The following is a 20,725-nucleotide window of genomic DNA, read 5'->3' as shown; positions in this document are numbered from 1 at the left end:
TATGATTTTTTGTTCTTTGATGTCTGATACCTGGTCCCTTCTACACCTTGTGGTCATTGACCTTTTTAAAAGAAACAGAAACACTAATTGCCAACTTTATCTGGAAAGGAAAGAGCCACGAATAACAAAGAAGAAGAAGCAAAGTAGGCAGCCCAATATTCCCCATCTAAAAACCTTCTATACAACCATGGCAGTCTAAACACCATGGTATTGGTACAATGACAGAAACAGACACCAATACAACTGATTTGAAAACCCAGAAGTAAATCTATCTGTTTACTGGTAGTTGATATTTGACAAAGGGCTAAAACCAACAGAATAAGGAAGAGACCATCTCTAATAATAGTAATGACAAAACAAGATAACGATTTGCAGAAAACTGAAGCAGGTTCCATAGTTCTCACTACATGAAAAATTTGAGACAAAATTGATCAAAGATCTAAATAAAATAAAAATTCTACATCTGTAACTTTCATCAAAGAAAAAAATAGGTGAAAAATTAGGGGTCCTAATACAAGGTTTAAACACGTTAGCAAACACTATGTACAGGGGGTATATAGCTCAGAGGTAGAGCATTTATCTGCAAACACAATGTACAAACAGCAGAAGTCAAATTAGATGATTAGGAATGCCAAAAAATTAGATACTTATATGATCAAAAGATTACATTAAAAGTGTAAAAGGAGAAACCTACAGGTTCGGAGATTTTTTTTTTTTTTTTGTGGCAAAGACATATTGGACAAAGGGCTGTTCTACTAAGTCACTATGAAACCCCCTGCAAAAAAACCCTCACTTGCAGGCTGAACCCCACCCCCACCCCCCGCAGCGGGGCAAACCAAGAAGGAAACATACCAGACGAGCAGCTGGAGCAAAGCAAAGCTATGAAGCCCTGGGGAGCCCTGCAAAGGGACTCCAGGGCAGGAGAGTCAGCTCCTGGACAGTCATGAAAGCCAGCGAACAGATCTGGGATTTTTGTATATTTCTTCTCTCTCTCTTTTTCTCTCTCCCTTTTCTTTTTCTTCTTGTTTCTTCCCTTTTCTCATTTCAATCTTTTTTTTAAATCGGTTTGGGCTGTGTCATAGTCGGTGTGACTACTTACATAAGGTAGGCATGGGAAACTCACCTGAACGTCGGTGTGACTACTTACATAAGGTAGGCATGGGAAGCACACCTGAAGAGAAAGCAGTGGGACCAACAGTCCCGGGGAGAACTGAGGGGTGAAGGCCGTGGTGGAAGGGGGTGATGAGCAGACAGCGCCACAGACAGGGGACACAACTAGGGTATCAGAGTCAATAACAAGGACGAGATAGGAATTGCGGTTGGGGGTGTTGGAGCAACATCAAACTAGCTAAGAGGAGGTAGCAAAAGGCAGAAATAAGGGGGAAATGGCAGTGGGGCAGAAGGAAGGTAAAAGGAAACAGAGGAAGGACCTAAGAGGCAAAGCAACAGATTGAGGTATAAACATAGTGGTGTACATATGTAAATACATTAATACACAAAAATATAGGTATTGACCTATGTACATATATTTATATGGCAATACACTGAGGCAGGGGACAAACTTCGGGCCTCTGCTTATACCCTCCTCAATATAAGAACACTTTGTTCTAACAAATCGGCAGTGTGAGATGTTCACCCTCCTTACAATTGCTGAAGACAAAATGGGTCCATAAGCACATGTGGTGAAGAAGGTGGATGGTGCCTGGCTATTAAAAGATACAGCATCTGGGGTTTTAAAGGCTTGAAGTTAGACAAGCCACCATTCAGCAGAGAAGCAACAAGTCCACATGGAGGAAGCACACCGCCAACAAGATCATGAGGAGTCATAGGGACCGTGTAATAGACATCAGCAGCCATATAACAAACAAATTATATTGTTGAGCATGAGGGGGGCTGGAGCAGAGATCCAAAGCCCATATTTAGACAATGGAACAATCTCCCCACAGAGGGGCCACAGGGAAGGCTTGAGTCAACCAGGGTGCAGTAAAGCATCGAGGAATCACACTATATTCCTCTGGTTTCTTGAGGCTTCCTCACCCCCCACTACCATGATGCCAGTGTTGCTTCTCAATTCAGACTAGACCGCACATGTACACAGGTATAGATAAGAGATGGGAGCTCACGACACACAGACTCCAGGAGCAGGAGTGGACCTAGTGATACTAGAAGGGTAGGGGGAAGATGGGGAGAAGAAGGGAGAAAGAGGGAACCGATCGCAATGACTGACACAAACCAAACAGCCCTCTCCAGGGGAAGGACAACAGAAAGCATGGAGGAAGGGTGGGAGCCGGGGTGTGAGATATGAACAAAATAACAATGTACAATCTATCAAGGGGTTATGGAAGGAGGGAAGAGGAACTGATACCAAGGGCTCAATAGAAAGTAAATGTCTAGAAAAGAATGAAGGCAACATACATACAAATTTGCCTGATGCAAGTGATGTATGGATTGACAAGAGTTGTAAGAGTCCCCCAAAAATGATCTTTTACTAAAAAAGCAACAACAAAAAATCCCTCACTGCAAAAGAGTCAAGGCTGAATCCTATCAATCCCCTGTGGGTTTCTGAGTCTGTAACTGCTTACAGCAGACTTTCAGCAGCAGAGCTATTGGTGGTTTTGAACTTCTGAATATGTGGATTATAGTCCAATTCATAGGCACTACACTACTAGGTCTCCTTAAGGTCACTCTGAGTCAGTACCAATTCGATGGTAGTGAATCTGGTTTTCGGTTTAGTGAGTTGGAACCCACTCAAAGGGAGTGAGAGCTGGGTGAGAGTTCAAGACCCAACACGAAACAGACAAGTAATTCAATTACAAAATGGACAGAAGACAGGAACAGATACTTCACCAAAGAAGATAGGTAAATGACCAACAAACACATGAAGAAATGCACACAATAATAAGCTATTAGAGATGCAAATTAAAATAGTAAAATAGTATCTCATCCCAGAATTAATTGCAAATGTAAAATACACAGGAAATAACAGATGATTGAGAGACGGGAACTCTCTGACACTGCTGATGCGATTGTAAAATGGTGCAACCACTGTGGAAATGGTATGGTGTTTCCTTAAAAAGCTGGAAATAACATATAATCTAGCATGACCATTAATAGGTTATATATCATAGAGAAATAAGAGCCATATTGAAAATAGACAAATGCATACCTTTGCTAATACCAATATTGTTTACAATAGCAAAAAAGATAAAAGCATTCTAAGGGCCTATCAATTGATAATTAGATAAACACAGTATGATAATTAGATAAACAAAGTATGGTACGTACACACAATGGAATCCCAGGATCACAGTCTCAGGGGACACTAAGGTCAACTGGCATAACACAGTCCACAAAGATAATGTTCCACATCCTACTTTGGTGAAGAGCAACACGGGTCATAAAAGCTCCTGAACAGCCACCTAAAGTCTAACTACTGGTGTCTCCCCATCACAACAAAAAACAGTGAAGGGAATTGAAGATACATGGAAATAATTAGTCCAACAGAATAATACGTAAGCCTCTGTGTCCCTGATATCAAAAGAACTAGGTGGTGACCAGCTACTACTGCCAAATCTTCTGAAAAGGATCACATTTTTAGAAGATCTTGGAAAGAATGCGAGAAAAATGTGATGTAAAATTCAAATGTATAAAAGAAACCAAGTTTACTGGTTAGAGACTTTGTCACACTGCAGGCCTGGAACTGAACTCACCCTGGGACTCAATTTTCAGTCTATAAGATGAACACTACTAGGGAGATAGCCACTCCTCACCATAATCAACAAGGCGAGATTAAAAGGGCAACAAGTGTTCAAAGACATGCTTTTCAACATGGGTAGGAAAGAAAAACCAAACATCCGGCCCACTGCCAATTATCACTAGCATGTACTATTTGCTATTGCGAAAAAATAAAAATAAATGCATTCTGTCATTCTACCTCTGCACTATTTTACTCCATTCAATTTTCCTGCAGTAACCTGATCGGGCTACTTTGAAAGATCTTTATCTATTTGAAGGGCGGAAAAAAGAAAGAAAGCAGCTCCCCAAGGGGGATACATTCTAAAACAAATTCTGCAGCTGTAAATATAAGCTGTAGATACCACCTATATGACCCATATCTACTAAAATTATAGATGTTTCTCTAAAATTCTCAAAGAGAAAAAGTTACAATAAGCAGAAGCACTTTTTTCCTAACAAAATCAAATAAGTCAGAGTGAGAAATTATATTTTTACGTACAAAATTTTAATATCATTCTCACTAGAAAAAAAAGTTACCTTAAAAGTTATGGTTAAGGAACCATCATAACAATTATCTTTAACATAATCATTCAATATCCAAAAACTCTTCTCTCACTGCCATCTAGTCAATTCTGACTCAACCTAACAGGATGTGGAACTGGCCCTGTGGGTTTCAGAGACTGTACTCTTTACAGGAGTAGAAAGCCTCTTTCACCAGAGGAGCAGCGGTGGTTTCTGACCTTGTAGTGGAAGCAGCCCAACATGTAACCACTATGCCACCAGGGCGCTATCCAGTGCAATGACATTGTTTAATTTTACCTGTATTGCAAGGGCACGAGCTACCAGACCTCTGAGGTATTGTAATGGATCTTCTGGGCCCTCCCACTTACTCTGCCATGTGAGGGGACACTGAAAAACAAAAAATGATCAGAATTAATTTTTGACATACAGAACCTTACATATCAATGACCTTTAAGCATTAGCATGCTAGCAAAACCCTTGAAATGGTCTTCATTATGCATCATGAATTAATTTACTGAAAATATGTCTGTTTTCCATGAGGCACTTCATGACATGGATAGAGCTGGAAACCATTAGGCTGAGTGAAGTTAGTCAATGACAAAAGGACAAATATTGTATGAATTCACTAGTATAAGGATAAACAGCAAGACAAAGGCAGGGTTCTGCTGTCAGGTCGTGCGATCTTCTAATCTGGTCTCCTGAAAAAGGACACAATGTGCCTGCCTACATCCTGAAAACCACTCTGACAGGGGAGGCCATAGCTCAAGTGAGGTCAATTTCTCATGATGTGGGGAGTGGGAGGAGACTAATTAGTTCTTGGCATATAACACTGTCCTACAGTCACCACAAAGCAAAAGATACGCCCACAAGAGTGTTCAGTGAATCTTACTGGAAATGTAAATCAAGAGATAGAGGGAAGGGCCTGAGTCTCAGAGAATGCTATTACACTACTGTCGGTGGGTAAACCAGGTGGGAAAAACGCTTAATATTACTTATACAGACCCCCAAGGGGATAACATGCCCAATATTATGTTCCTAATTGGACACTTTGGGCCTAGTTTCTATCGAGCCCTTTGTGACCAAGGCCTCGTGCTATAAGACAACTGGAACTTTAGACTCTGTCCATTTTTTTTTATATATAAGAGAGTTTTATATAAACATTAAGAAAGTATCCCAACCCAGTGCTATCCAAGCACCTAAGTCCAACATTAGCCCATATGTCTGACACCAATTTACAAAATCCTCGTCAATCTCATAAAACACATGCAATGATGCCGACTGCAAGATGAAAACTGAATCAGTGAGCACGTAAGCATCTCAGTGCTGGCAGGAGTCTCCACGTGGCTGCTCCAGCACCCAGAGCTGCATCGGGGTAGGCTTCTCCTCAGGGATGTCTCCCAGAAAGTGAGCCTTGCCAGCTGAAGCAGGGAACTGGCTAAGGCAGCTGCACCCTGGTCCGACCATCAGAGAGCAAGAGACCCAAGAACTAGGAAGGCGAGGTTCACCCAGCCATTTATCCCTCCGCCCTTCAGTTAACCCCACATGTGTTTACTGGCCAGATTGGCACAATAAACCTTAACTATCTCATGAACTTTTGAGAAGTAAACTCAAATTTTGAATACATATGTACATATAATAGGATGCCTAGCTTCATTAGATTTATACAAGTGTCCACAATACAATACTAGTACCTTAATTAGAACCAAGACATAATTTGTCAAGGAGTCCCGGAAGAAAAAGACTGTTTGGAAACTGATTTGGGAAGCAATTGTATAATACTGCATGATGTGATTAAACTATGGAATGACATGATATATGTATTAATTCACAATTAATAATAATAATAAATTCATGTGAGATATACCTAGGGTTATAGTTTGACTCTAGTGGACTTGTTTTAACTTTTTTCACCTTCAACCTAAACTTTCACATGAGCAATTGATGGTTCATTACACAGTGGACACCTGGCTTATTTTAAGCTGCCGATGTTGAGCTTTACCATCATCTTTTCCCATGGTCTATATTATGTTTGAGGTGAATAAAGACTGTGTCCTTCATCGGCCACACGGGAAAGACCTCATTTGGAAACCCCACTCTATGAACTGGACTTTACCTTACACTCACCTGTAGCAGATTTGAGAAACTGAAATACTCCCTTAGACTTAAGGTTGAAGTGCTCTCGTGGAGAAGCAGCAGTGACTGCTATCCCAAGGTTTCTTGGTAGGTGGACTTTGATTCGATCTCTTACTTTGAGGGAATGGAGGCTCGGACTGCCAGATATTTACTATTTTCATGTTCTCTTTGCTTTTTGTTTTGACATGTGTTAGTCTAGCAGGCATGTTTCTGCCTTTGTGAATGAGTTTTATTGAAAATTTTGCCATATCTCCAATTCTCAATGTTTGTGTAAATAGTATCCAGTCATTTAAGATTTTATTCCATATAAGTGAACAACCCAGGTATTTTGATCTAAAAAGCTTTCCTACACACATATCATTTCCTTTTATCAACCATGATTAAAATCCTATATTATTGACAAAATTAATGATATTAATAGGATTACATATGCCCCATGGGATGATTTATAATGCTCTCTAAAAAAAATTGACAATGATGTCTCTAAAGCAAAACTGGGACATATATAAAGCACAGACATATAAATAGATTTTGAGCTTGCACTTAATCATAGCACTAATCGTAGAACAGTTCGTTTTAAGGACATGGCCCTAGTCAATACCTGCCCTCAGGAAGAGATCACTGTACCAAGATATTGGTACTATAGCCAAGGGTGAGGAAACCAGATGGCTATCAGAAAGAATAGAATCTGGCGTCTTACAAGCTTGTCCCTTCATGATTAAACCTCCAGAGAATCCCCTCTGCCCACAGACCAAGGGTGTGAATGGCTTTGCTATCAGTGTATTGTAAAGTGGATCATTGCCGAGGTTATTTAGGTTAAATTGTCATGTTATCATTTGATATACATTTTATCCATTTTAAATTTGTTCCGGTTTTTTAATATTTCATGCTTTCTTTTTGAATTAGGTTTTTGTCTTTTTATTTAGTCATTGTTCTTGGTTGTTTTGATTTTGTATGTTTTTCTGTATATAAAATCCAGGGGGGGAAAGTCCAGGATAGGCAAATCTCTAGAGCCAGTAACTGAATTAACAATTTCCTAAGGACAGAGCAGGAGAGGTTAGGGCAAAACAACATAAGAAAGAAGAAATTATCCTAAAACGGATTGTGGCAATGATTGCACAATTCCTTTTAATTTGATTGAACTATTGAACTGTAAGGGTGTGTGACTTATGTGTCAATAACATGCTTTCAAAAGGGTATGTATGAATGGTATGTAGAAGATAAACCAACCAAACCCTCTGCTGTCAAAATGGATCGGACTAGTACTGATTCTGGAGGACAGGCAGAACAGCCCCCCTGGGGTTTCCAAGTCTGTCAACCTCTATGGAAGCTGACTGACCAAAAATCCAGTCGCTGAAAACCCTCTCGCTGATAGTGGAAGAAAGATGTGCCACCGGCTTCTGTAAAGGTTTATTGTTTTGGAAAGCCCATGGGGAAGTTCTACTCTCTCTTACAGTAAGTCCAGCTATGGATGAAAATCGGCCTGATGGCAGTAGGCTTGGTTTGTATACCTGCCGCACAACAACCCTAATTGGGAATGCTTACGATTGCCATTACACAGAGAAGAAAATGGAGACACAAAGAAGCTAACACCCAGCTGTCCAGTCCATGATGACTCACACTAAACCTATAGGATAGGATAGAACTATCGAATGAGGTTTCCGCCGAGGGTATCCGTTTTAACAGTGACAGACTGTTACATCTTTTCCCCCCCATTTTTTGAGGTTTTAAAATTTCTTCCAACAGTTTTATTGACACATAATTAACATATCATATAATTCAATAGTTCAATCATTCAATCATATCAAGGTAGAGTCACCACCACATCAATCTTAGAGCCACCCACCCCTCCCCACCCCCACAACCATTGGATAATTCACTTTTAACATGAGTTGTGCTACCACAATCAGTTCTAGTGCTCCCTCTCCCAATTTGTTTTTCTAAAATGCTTTATATACATCGTACCACTTAAGACCCAACATAAGGCAATTATGTAATGTAACAGGAATTAAGATTATAATGATGACGAAACTAGAGCTGAGAGTAAATTGATTTTGCAACATAAGTTTTTGCGTTGGTTTTTAATTAAATGGAATCAAATGTAAATGGTCTAAACCCAAATTTAAATTTTCCCTATACTATTATATTTTGAGAGGCAGAACTGGACACGAATAGACCATCTGTTCTTTACTTTCCCTTGAGGATCAAGAAATTGATTATTCAGCAATCATCTATTAGGAACCAAGACTCAAACTAATAATACAGTCTTTGTCCTCAAAAGCTTGTGCTTTAGGGAAAACTAGACAAAAAAAGAAAAAGTTATAATACATCAAGTTCCCTAGTATTGACAAGCACTATGATCAAGGAACTCAGAATTTTCATATAAGTTATCAAGGGTTAGAAAAGGCTTTCTGGTAAAGAGAAGGCTTAAGATGACCCTCAAAAGGTACACAGTCTTTATTCAGGCTAACAAAAGTAGAAGAAAAAGGAAGAACATTCAAAGGTAGCAAGAGGATATTAGGCTGATGAATTCAGTAAGGACCAGAGTATGGAACGTTGGGGTGTTTATGCTAATGAGTTTAAATTTTATCTGGAAAGCAACAATAAAACTAAATAAACCTTTGCTATACCACCCACATTTTCAGCAATCACTTCATGAGAGTAAATACTGAGCAAGGCTACATCATAAGAGTGAATTATTCTTAAATTAGGGCTTACGATCAAGTGTGAATTCAAAAGTCATTCATATATCTAATGTTTACATATATCCCTGGTCTCCTTTAGAAGCAGCATTATCAGGTTCTTGAAAAATAATATGAGCAGCATAAAGAGGACAATTGGCAATTCTATTAATAATATCCTTAATCTAGCTAATGGTACAAAATGTAAAATTCTAGTGTGCAATGGAATGTGTACATGTATAGGAAAGCGTATTGGACTAAAACACATAGAGCATTCACTTACACAGGTTAAATCAGATGATGTTCAGCTATCAGAAAGGATAGTGTCTGGGGTCTTAAAGGTTTGTATTAAACATGAAGCCATCTAAGTGAGGAAGCCATCTACGTGAGGTGCCAGCTAAGTCCACACGGGAGAAGCACACCAGCCCATGAGATCCAAGGATTGCAAACGGTGAAACCCAAGATCAGAGGAGGGAAGTGTATTAGAACTTAATTTCTGAACACCCAGTTTACAGAAGGCTAAGGATGACAATGAAAGCCCAAATACCATTTGTAGAGTCCCAATTTTGATTAAGCATCCATTGAATTCCCTCAGAACATGAACAGCGATATAAACAGAGTTGCCCATAGGCAAGGTGAATTGGAAAGTGGATTACTGCAAGATAGATTTTGGTTTACATTTAACACCTTATCATTTGCTTTCCCTTTTGATTCATTTTTAATTTGTCTTGTAGTTTTAATTATTTTCTACTTTCTTCTGGAATGAGAATTTACTGTTTCATTTTATTGGCAAAATCAACTAGATGAGAAGTGAGTATTTTATGGTTGTGCTTGTTTTTCTTCTTGCTGTATGATTTTCTTTATATACAATCCAGGATAGGCAAACCTATAGAGTCAACGAGCTCAACAATTTCAAGGGTTATGGCAAGGGAGGTTGGAGGGATAGTACATGCCACTAACAATGGATGTAGGAAAACAGAACGTTTCAAAATTAATTGTGATAATTACTGCATAACTCTTCCTGGTATATTTGAACCACTGATTTTTACAATATGTATGAATTATATGTCAATAAAATGATTTAAAAATAAACTAAATCAACCTTAAAAGGGGAGAGACCTAATTTACAAGAGATTGTTGTTGAGATTGTTCGGTCGGTGCCATTGACTTGCGTCAGACTCATGGCGACCACATGTACTATGGAAAGGAACTGCCTGGCCCTGCACCATCCTCATAATTATCATCTCTGAGCCCACTGCTATGGCCCCAGTGCTAACCCGTCCAGTTTAAGGCTTTCCTTGTTTCCACAGACCCTCTACTTCACCAGTGCTGATGTTCTTTTCCAGAGGCTGGTTTCTCTCGATCGTATGTCCAAGGTACATGAGTCTGGCAGGCCTCCCTCTTAAGGAGCATTCTGGCAGTACTTTGTTTGTTCTTCTGGAAGTCCACAGAACTTTCTATATCCTTCACTAGCACTCATAATTCAAATACATCAATTCTTCAGCTTTCCTTTTTCATTATCCAATGCTCGCATGCAAATGAGGCAATTAAAAATGCCAAAGTGACAGCTTTGCTTTTCAACCCTTTAAAGAGGTCTTGGGCAGCAGATTTCCCCCGGCATGAAATACATCATTTGATTTCTGGACGGTTGCTTCCATAAGCACTGATTATAGTTCCAAATAAAATGAAATCCTTGACAACTTTGACCTTTGCTCTGTTTATCATATTGTCTACTGGCAAGTTGTGAGGTTTTGAGTTTTCTTTATATTGAGTTGCAATCCATAGTGAAAGCTGCCATGTTTCATTTTTCATCACAAAGTGCTTCAAGTCCTCATCATTTTTAGGAACCAAAGTTGTTTCATATGCATCAAAGATAGTTAATACACTTTCCTACAATTGCGATGCCCTGTTCTTCTTGGAGCATTTGCTCAGCATACAGATTGAATAAGTGTGGTGAAAGGATGCAAGCCTGACACTCACCTTTTCTTATTTTCAACCACACAGAATTCCCTTGATCTGTGTGAAAGACTGCCTCTTGGTCCATTTGTAGGTTCCACATAAAGATGAGAAAGTGTTCTGGAATTCCCACCCTTCTCAATCTTATCCACAGTTTGTATGATCCACACAGTCAAATGCCTCTGCATAGTCATTAAACACAAGTAAACATCTTTGTGGTTCTATCTGCTTTTAGCCAAGATCCATCTGACTTCAGCAATCTCTCGTGTCCTGTCCTCTTCTAAATCTGGCTTGAATTTCTGGCAGCTGCCTGACAATGTACTGCTGCAACTGCTTTTGAATTATCAACATGATTTTACTTGTGAGTGATATTCATTTCCACATTCTGTTGGGTCACCCTTCTTTAGAATGGGCACAAATCTGGATCTCTTTCAGTTGGCTAGCTAGGCAGCTGTCTTCCAAAGATCTTGGCACAGACGAGTGAGTGCTTCCTGTGCTTCATCAGCTCAAAGAAACACTTCAGTCAGTAATCTGCTAGTTCCTGGACCCTTGTTTTTCTCCAATGCCTTCAATGAAATCTGCACTTCTTCCTTCAATATCACTGGTTCTTGATAATAGGCTATTTATTGAAATGGTTGTTGGTAGACCAATTTTTTTGGCACAGTGACCCTGCATATTCCTTATACCTTAAAAATTTTCCCCAGCATCATTCAATAGAATGTCCATAGAATCTTTCAATATTTCAATTTGAGGCTTGCATTTTTTCTTCAATTCTTTCAGCTTGAGATAAGCTGAGCGTGTTCTTCCTTTTTAACTTGAGTTCTTTGCACCTTTCATTATAATGCTTTCTTTTGTCTTCTCGAATAGCCCTTTGGAATTCTCTTCAGCAATTTTATTTAAACATTTCTTCCACTTGCTTTAGTTACTCTAGGTTCAAGAGCAATTTCCAGAGTCTCGTCTAATATCCCCTTGAGTCTTTGCTTTCTTTCCTATCCTTTTAATGACCTTTTGCTTTCTTCATTTATGATGTTCTTAACTTTATCCATAACTCATCAGGTCTTCAGTCATTTGTGTTCAATGAAACAGATCTGTGCTTGAGATGGTCTCTCAGTTCATATGGGATCTACTCAAGGTTGTATTTTGGCTTTTGTGCATCTGTTTTCATTCTCTTCAGCTTTAATTTTGACTTGCATGAGTAATTGGTCTGTTCCACAGTTGACCCCTGATCTTGTATTGGCTGATTATAATAAGCTTCTCAATTGTCTCTTCCCATAGATAGTCAATTTTATTCCTGGATTTCATCTTGTGAAATCCACATGCATTCTTGCCATTTGTGTTTCAAAAAGTATTTGCAATGAAGATGTCATTGGTCTTGCAAATTGTATCATGCAATTGCCAGCTGAATTTCTATCACCAGGGCCCTATTGACAAACCAGTTCCTTTCTTTGTTTCCAACTTTTGCATTCCAATTGGAATGAACTATTGCTGCATCATAATTGAATGTTTTGATCAATTTCAGACTGAAGAAGTTGGTATATGGGGGAAAGGAGCCAACTTACTACGCCCACACGGAAGCAAGTCAAGAGGGAAACAGTGAAAGGGACAGTCGGCCTAGACTCCATATTGACACAGCAAGCCCAGAAGACGATGTCCCTCCATGGAGCTGCTAAGGACTGCAGGACCGCCAACAACTCAAGACATGTTGTCCCCTAACTGGAGTGTACTGCGACAGAGGACAATAATGGGGACACACGGTGGGGAGATAATGTGGCCTGAATCCCCCGCAGTGGATGAAACCAAGAAGGGAGCATAACAGATCAGCAATTGGAGCAAAGTCAATCCAAAGAGCCCCTAAAGAGCCCCCCCAAATTAGACTTTGGGCCAGGAGGGGAAGCCCCCGGAATCCCCCCAGGACCAAGGGGTAGAGATTCACAAAGGCCAGCGGACAGATCTGCAACTGTGTATGGTTGTTGTTGTTGTTTTTCCTTTCTCCTTTTCTTTTTTCAATCTTTTGTTTTCTTATTGTTTGTCCCAGGACAGTGCTGGTTTGCCTACTTATATAAGGCAGACATGGGAAACAAGCTCGGGGAGAAAGCAAGGGGGCCACTGGCACAAGAGGGTCTTGAGGGGAGAAGGTGGGGAGGTGGAAGGGTGTGGTAAGCAAACAACATCATAGACAGAGGAACAACTATGGAATTAAAATCAACAACTAGAAGGTTGCAGAGATCCTGTGGGTATTAGAGAAACACCAATCTAACTGAGAGGAAATACTAAGAGGTGGAAGAAAGGGGAATGTGATGGTGGGGCAGGAGGAGGCAGAGGGAAACAGAAGTAGGCTCTAGGAAGCAAAGCTATAGACAGAGGTATTAACAGAGGTGTGTATCTATAGCAAAGCTATAGATGGAGGTATTAACAGAAGTGTGTAAATACATTAATCCATACAAATAGAAGTATTGGCCTTATTGACCTATGTACATATATTTATAAGGCAATGCCTTATAACGTCCACCAAGGCTGTGGATGGGCCTTGGGTCTCAGCTCATACCTCCCTCAATACAAGAACACTTTGTTCTAACAAAATGGCATTTTGTGATGCTCACCGCCACACCCCCTCCCCCAAGATTGCTGAAGACTAAATGGGGGCATAAGCAAATGTGGTGAAGACAGCAAATGTGGTGAAGAAGATGGTGTCCTGCTATTAAAAGATATAGAGTCTGGGTTCTTAAAGACTTGAAGTTAAACAAGCAGCCATCAAACAGTGAAGCAACAAGCCTACATGAAAGAAGCACACCAGCCAGTGGAATCATGAGGTGACATTGGTACCGGGTAACAGGCATCAGAAGATTCATAACAAACAACAAACAAACAAAAATGTGTTGATGAGAACGGGAGGGGTTGGAGCAGAGACCCAAAGCCCATCTGTAGACAAAGGAACATTCCCCTACAGAGGGGCCACAGGGAAGGGATGAGTCAACCAGGGTGCAGTAGAGCACTGATGGATCACACAATATACCTCTAGTCCCTTGAGGCTTCCTTGCCCCCCACTATCATGACCCAAGTGCTGCTTCCCACTCTGGCCTGGACCAGATCATGTACATAGGTACAGGCAAGAGATAAAGACCACGACACATGGAACCCAGGGACAGGAATTGGAATAGCAATACCAAAAGGTGGGGGGGAAGAGGGGGAGGAAGAGGGAACCGATCACAATGAATGGCACATAACACACACACACACACACACACACCTCCAGGGGGAAGAACAACAGAAACCAGAGGGGAAGGGAGACAGCGGTCAGTGTGAGATATGAAAACAATAACAATCTGTAATCCATCAAGGGGCCACAAGGGTGGGGAGGGAGGAGGGAGTAGACCTTAGAGGAAATACAATCAGAGAAGATCAGTAGTATGAGATAAAAGTTAAAACGCATTCCAATTTTTATCTTATTAAGACGTTTGTATAGCTTCATGAATCACACATTTTATACAGTTTTCAAATTTCTTATCAGTATAGAGAAAGGACTGCTAAAACAGCCTGAGAAAACTAAACTTTCAGTTCCCCAAGAGATTTATTTGAATAATCTCTTCTTACAGATGAATCTCATTGCACATTTTCTTTTAACTTTGATTTCCCTCTAAAAGAGGATTTGACATTATTTTGGTTCCTGAGAATATATAACTTCAGTTTTTAAATTTTAAAAAATCCATCCATATTATCTTAAGAAGGTACACTAAGTTATAAAAAGTTGGGGAGAAAAAGAAAAGGCCGTTTTCCTTCTGTTGATTTTTTGCTGTGACAGTATTGTGTGCTAGATACTTTGTTGTTATCCACACTGAGCTAACTGAGTAAGGTAGATAGTCTGGATAGCTCATCATCAGTAAATGTTTGTTTCATGTTACTTAAACTATTCTGGTTTGAATTATGTATCAGAGGACTTAGTTATATAAATTAAAACATATAAATAAAATCTTATTTCATAAGAATAAAGATCGGCTCCCTACTAAGTGATTTAATAATAATATATATGTATATGTGTGTGTATATGTGTATACATGTTTGTACTTACAAAATAATGTAAACCTCAGTGAGTAATTTTGGCACTGATTTCTGACAAAGTTAGCACCAACTTTCACTAAATTAACTCAAAATTAACAAAAAATACCTAAGCAATCCATCAAGTACAGAAATGAGCACACTGGGTAAAAAGCAAAAGATAGGGCTGTTAAGAATAGTACTGTGCCCTGAAAAGATACGGGCTCTTTTTAAAAAGGCTCTGCTGATTAAAAATAACTATTCATGGAAATGGATAGCAGTGCAGTAAACCATTTAATGAGACTCATCTGGCCATAGTTAGTCTCTGTACTTCCACCCAATGACTTTTTCCTGATGGGACTGGGTAAGAAGGTGGGAAGATACTGATGGGATCATATAAGTTAGCTGTGAGTGATTGTGAACAGGGTTAATTGTGATTGCCAACCTGTTGGGTAAAAAATGAGCCATCTCGGAAGCATTTCAGGAGGTGGAATTTTAATACCAGCAAAAAGAGAGGCATCAAGAATGGAGCTCATTCTTCAGACCTCAAAGACAGGAGTAGCAGCAGAAGCAGGAGTCAGAGCATGGTGTAGAGCAGCAGACTTCCCAGCCCACAGAAAAGTACAGCTGAGTGCTTTGGGGCAGGAGGCTGGCTTGTGGAGTAGGATTCCCCTGGACACTTAATTATTGGGGCTGGGTTTGCTGACCCAGTGTCATTAGGCTGAAGCTTATGGTGGAGTGGCATGCCCTTTGGGCATTTATCGGAAGCCCTAAAAGAACTCTTTGACATTGCCCAAGCAAGACAGCCGCTAAGCCAATAATGTGAGGACCAGATAAAGGCCTACCTGCAGGAACAGCAGAGAATAAACTGTTTTGAGTAAACATTTGTTCAATCAGAATCCTGAGCATTTCTCACCTGAATTATAATTGGTTTACTTCTCTACTAGAGCCGGTAACTGTGAGAACTGTCTGAGGTCTATCAATTCAATGTACTACAGAACTCAGCTGAGAATTAGCGCATGTTGTCAAAATTGGTAGGATGGTTGGACGGTGAAGCATGTCTGACCTTTGCCTCTTAAGAATTGGTCCTAGGAGCCAGAAGAACTCAAATGTGTTGTCATTTCCATGCTTATATATTCATGCAAGATCTCTGCCTAAAGCGGTGGAAGCACCAGAGGTACCTGTGGCTGCAGTACTGAGACTGTGATAAAGAGCGGAGCAGCAGAACCGAGACCCTGAGACACAGCAGAGGCACAGCACTGAAAACATGAGACAGAGAAGCAGGCTTGTATGGCTATGAAAGACTGCGTGCCTACAAGCTGGAGGCTTGCAGAGTGATGTACCCTTTGGGCATTTTACCAATCTAAAGGAGCTTTGTAACACTTGCCGAACAGAAGCAGGGAATACTGCATGGTTTCACATCAGGAAAGGTGCACCAGGGTCATACCCGCTCACCAATGTATTCAACCTGTATGCTGAGCAACTCAACAGAGCAGCTGATTATAGGAAGAAGAATGTGGCATCTGGATTGGAGAAAGGCTTAGTAACTACCTGTGATAGGCAGATGATACAACCTTGCTTGCTGAAAGAAAGGAGCCCTTAAAGGACCTACTGATGAAGGTCAAGGATTGCAGCCTTTTCTATGGAATACGACTTAATGTAAAGAAGACCAAATTCCTCAACTAGACCAGTAGGTAACATCATGATAAACAGGGAAAAGGCTGAAATTGTCAAGGACTTTATCTTGCTTGGACCCATAAAATCAAAACTCACGGAAGCAGTAGTCAAGAAACCAAATGGCACATATCATTGGGTAAATCTGCTGCACAAGATCACTTAAGAGTATCGAAAAGCAAACACGTTACTTTGCAGACTAATGTGTACCTGATCCAAGCCATGCTTCTTTTCAAATTGACTCTCATTCAGGTTGGGCACAGAATAAGAAAAACCGTAGAAAAGTCAATGCATTTGAATAGTGTTCCTGAAGAAGAAAATTGAAAGTACCCAGGACTGCCAAAAGAAAACAGAGTCAGACCTCGTCTCACACACTTCGGACATGCTACCAAGAGAGACCAGTCCCTGGAAAAGGACACCAGGCCTGGTCAGGTAGAGGGGCAGTGAAAAAGAAGAAGGCTTCATGGAGATGGACTGACCGCAGCTGCATGATGAATGAATGATTTATAATTTTAAAAATGTAAACATACATGGACAAATCAGCTTACCTTCTGGTTTAATAAAGCACTTGCCAACTTCTGTACTTCTAAACTCAACAATGTAGTTCCTCTGATGACTTTGCTGAGAGCAGCAAGTGACTGATGGACACTCTGTACTAAACGGATGGCATTGAATTGTTCAAGGATGATGAATGATAACATCGGAGATCCTTGTCGTTCATTAGGAGGAACTACTTTGTGATGAATTAGGTTTGAATTCTAAAGAAAGAGTACATCATGTCACATTTATTAAAAAGTAACAAAAGCATTGGTATGCAAACACTTTAAATATTTAAGGGTGTCACTGTTCTATGCTGCTTTGAAAATTTCTTGTGTTATCGATGGCCAAGTTGATTTTATCTGCAAATACACATGAAGAAGATTCTGAAGTCCAGCTGCAGTTGAAGTGACGTGGAGGTGGGGACTGAGAGTGGTGAACAGGGTACGATCAGGAGCAGCTGGTGCTCCATCAGGCAGGGAGGGGAACAGCACGGCTGAATTACCGCTCTGCCTCTACAGCGAGAGCAAGTGCCTCTGCCGTCACCTATGAACACGTGGTTAGTTCGGGTTAAATACTTATAGCACAGCACTACACTAAAACGTTTAGGTTCAAACCTAGTGAATAGTAGAGTATTTGCTGTTTGTTTCTACATATCTGCTTTTGCAGAAAATGTGATACATAACATTTCTGGGCTTTTGAAAGAAAAATTCAAGGAGTCTCATTTGTTTTAAACAGCTTGTAAGATTAAGAGAGAGAAAAATCACCTTAATGGCATTTTGGAAGTGTCAAAGAATTGTTATAAGATAATCCTGGAAAATCTTGTTCTTGTACCTAATTATGCTAGTTTCATCTACGCATTCTGCTCCGACTCCTAGTTAAAGATCTTTTCTCTTTGTTTCTCAACCTCTCAGAAACAATTTGGAATAGTCAACAATCTTGAGGCCAGTTGTTGCAGACAGTGTGTCAGTCTAGATTATCTAGGGCCTTGATCCTTAAACTGACCTTCCACTTTGCGAAGCACAAGGTCCTTCTCCGGGGACTGCTCTCTCCGGATAACATGTCCAACATGCTTGCGAAGTCTCACCACCTTACCTCTGAAGAGCATTCTGGCTGAACTTCTTCCAAGACAGATCTGTTTGTTCTTTTGGCAGTCCGTGGGACTTTTCATATTTTTCACCCACACTGTAGTTCAAATGCATTGATTTTTCTTTGCTCTTCCTTATTCAATGTCCAACTTTCGCATGCATCTGAAGCTACTGAAAATACCTTGGCTTGGACCAGGTGCATAGGTGAAGGAGTGCTTTCAGTGCCATTCTAGTGCCCATAACATTTCAATGGGTAGTCCATCAATTTCTGCAGCCTCGGTTTTGACTAATACTTTCAGTGCAGCTTGGACTTCTTTCTTCAGCACTATTGGTTTTTGCTCATATACTTCCTCATGAAATACTACTTCCTCTGAGCTAAATGTTGACAATTTCTGTTTGGTACACAGACTCTGTGTATTCTTTCCATCTTCTAATGCTTACTGCAGCATTCAATATTTTGCCCATATAATCTTCTAACACTGCAAATAGAGGCTTGAACTTTTTCTTGAGTTCTTTCATTTTCAGATGTACTGAGCGTGTTCTGTTTTGGTTTTCTAATTCTAGGTTATTGCACATTTCATTATAATATTTTACTCTGTCTACTGGAGTTTCCCTTAGAAATGTTCTGCTCAGTTCCTTGACTTCATCTTTTCTTACGTTGTCCTCATCTACTCTATGATAAAGAGCAGGTTTCAGAGGCTCTTCTAACATCCACTCAATCTTTTCATTCTTGCTTTGAGCAGCACAGCCACACACAAGGCAACACAGTATGACAAACTGACAGGCGAGTGGTGAATACCAAGAAATAGCGAGCCGTGTAGGAGTCCTGGTGGTGTTATAGCTTAGGCTGCTAACTGCAAGGTCGGTGGTTTGAACTCATCCACTTTGGGGGAGAAATGAGGCTGTGTCCTCATATAAAGGCTTAAAGTCTTGGAAACCCTAAGGAGCGGTTCTACTCGGTCTTGTAGGCTTGATGTGAATCAGAATGGACTCAGCGGTTTTGTTTTTAATATATGTATAGATTATACACATATTAACTAATTTAATGACCATGCCACTCCTATAAAGGGAATATTATCATTATCCCCATATAACAGATAGGAGAACTGAGGCACATAAAAATTTAATAGCTTCCCTCTGGTACAAAGTTAGTAAATGCTACAGATTTGAACCCTTACAAGCTGGCACGAGGAGCTCCTGGGTGGCGTAAACAGCTCAGAGCTTGGCTACTAATGGAAGAGCTGGCAGTTCAAAGAGGTACCTGGGAACAAAGGCCTGGTGATTTATTTTTAAAAGATCATAGATCGTTGTCACTGAAAACCCTATGGAGCCCGGTGCTGTTCTGAAACACAGACGTTTGCTATGGGTCTGGAACTGAGTCCATGGGATCTTATTTGTTTGGCGTTTTAGTCTGGCTCTAGAAGACGGCCATTCAGAGTATAAAAACCAACCACTCAAAACAAAGACGGGTTATAACCAGTGGTGATTTCAGCACTTTCCTCATCCACTCTGTGATGAAGAGCAGCTCGGGAGGCTCTTCTACCTACACTCGATCATTCCATTCTTGGGCTAGCTGGACGCGTGAAAACTAGTTGCACAGCAGTCTTGGCTATCCTGGTCAACACATTCGCTCACTCTCTCTTTTGAAACAGTTTTATTAGCCTATAATTCAAAAAATTCTCTTGTCCCCCCTTTCCCAGAAGAGATATAATATATTGTTTATTATCAAGGAATAAATCCACACACAATAGTAAAAAACATAATGCATTAATGGCTTTGGTTAATAGAAATTATTTTCATTATCACAAAAACAAGTTGATTTTCTATTGATCATTGTTTTGCTTTGAACTTGATTTCCTTCCAAGACTTTCTCTTTAATAGCATTCATTGACTTTATGACTACTAGAGACTTTATGACTATAAGAGGAGAAACGGCATAGGGAGTGAACAAAATATATGGCAGGTATAAAAGATGACGTCACAGTATTAGTCTATGGCAAATTAACTGCTGATGGAGCTTCTTGGGCTCAGCCTTTTCTATAACCACTATTTCCTCAATCTCTTGAGAGGGATTTAAATGTTGTAAGGAGAGATCAATGTAAATTTAATAGTCTTACCATAAAGGGCAATCTTGGGATAAAACTGGAGAAAAACATAAAAAGGAAAAATAATCCAAATGATATCCCATGGCTTACCTGATTTAGTTTCTTCCAGAGGTTGAGGACAGGCGAAAGCTCATTAGACCAGATTTCTCTATCAAATTTACAACCAGCTGTTACCGACCTGCCCAAGATCCTCAACTGTGAAATAACCTGTATGAAATAATAAATAAACATAATTTTAGCCAAATATAAACAAATAATATAG

At 40.1% G+C, this 20,725-nt stretch overlaps 1 protein-coding gene across 1 annotated transcript in view; it reads right to left on the bottom strand.

The window, feature by feature from the left end:
- The window catches only part of DYNC2H1 (dynein cytoplasmic 2 heavy chain 1), a 298,686-nt gene that overhangs the window by 49,859 nt on the left and 228,102 nt on the right, over positions 1-20,725 (bottom strand). Inside the window, exons 83-85 of the mRNA XM_030887685.2 lie at positions 20,554-20,670; positions 17,282-17,491; positions 4,555-4,644 (exon numbers count right to left, since the gene is read on the bottom strand). Of these exons, the coding sequence (XP_030743545.1) occupies positions 4,555-4,644; positions 17,282-17,491; positions 20,554-20,670 (417 nt within the window). The remainder of the gene's footprint in view (positions 1-4,554; positions 4,645-17,281; positions 17,492-20,553; positions 20,671-20,725) is intronic.

The sequence above is a fragment of the Echinops telfairi genome, unplaced genomic scaffold (genome assembly GCF_000313985.2).
Source record: "Echinops telfairi isolate 266 unplaced genomic scaffold, ASM31398v2 ScPeMD7_7421;HRSCAF=8459, whole genome shotgun sequence".
Classification (NCBI taxonomy): domain Eukaryota; kingdom Metazoa; phylum Chordata; class Mammalia; order Afrosoricida; family Tenrecidae; genus Echinops; species Echinops telfairi.
Note: the sequence above shows the minus strand (reverse complement) of the source record. Positions and strands in the feature narration are given on the sequence as shown.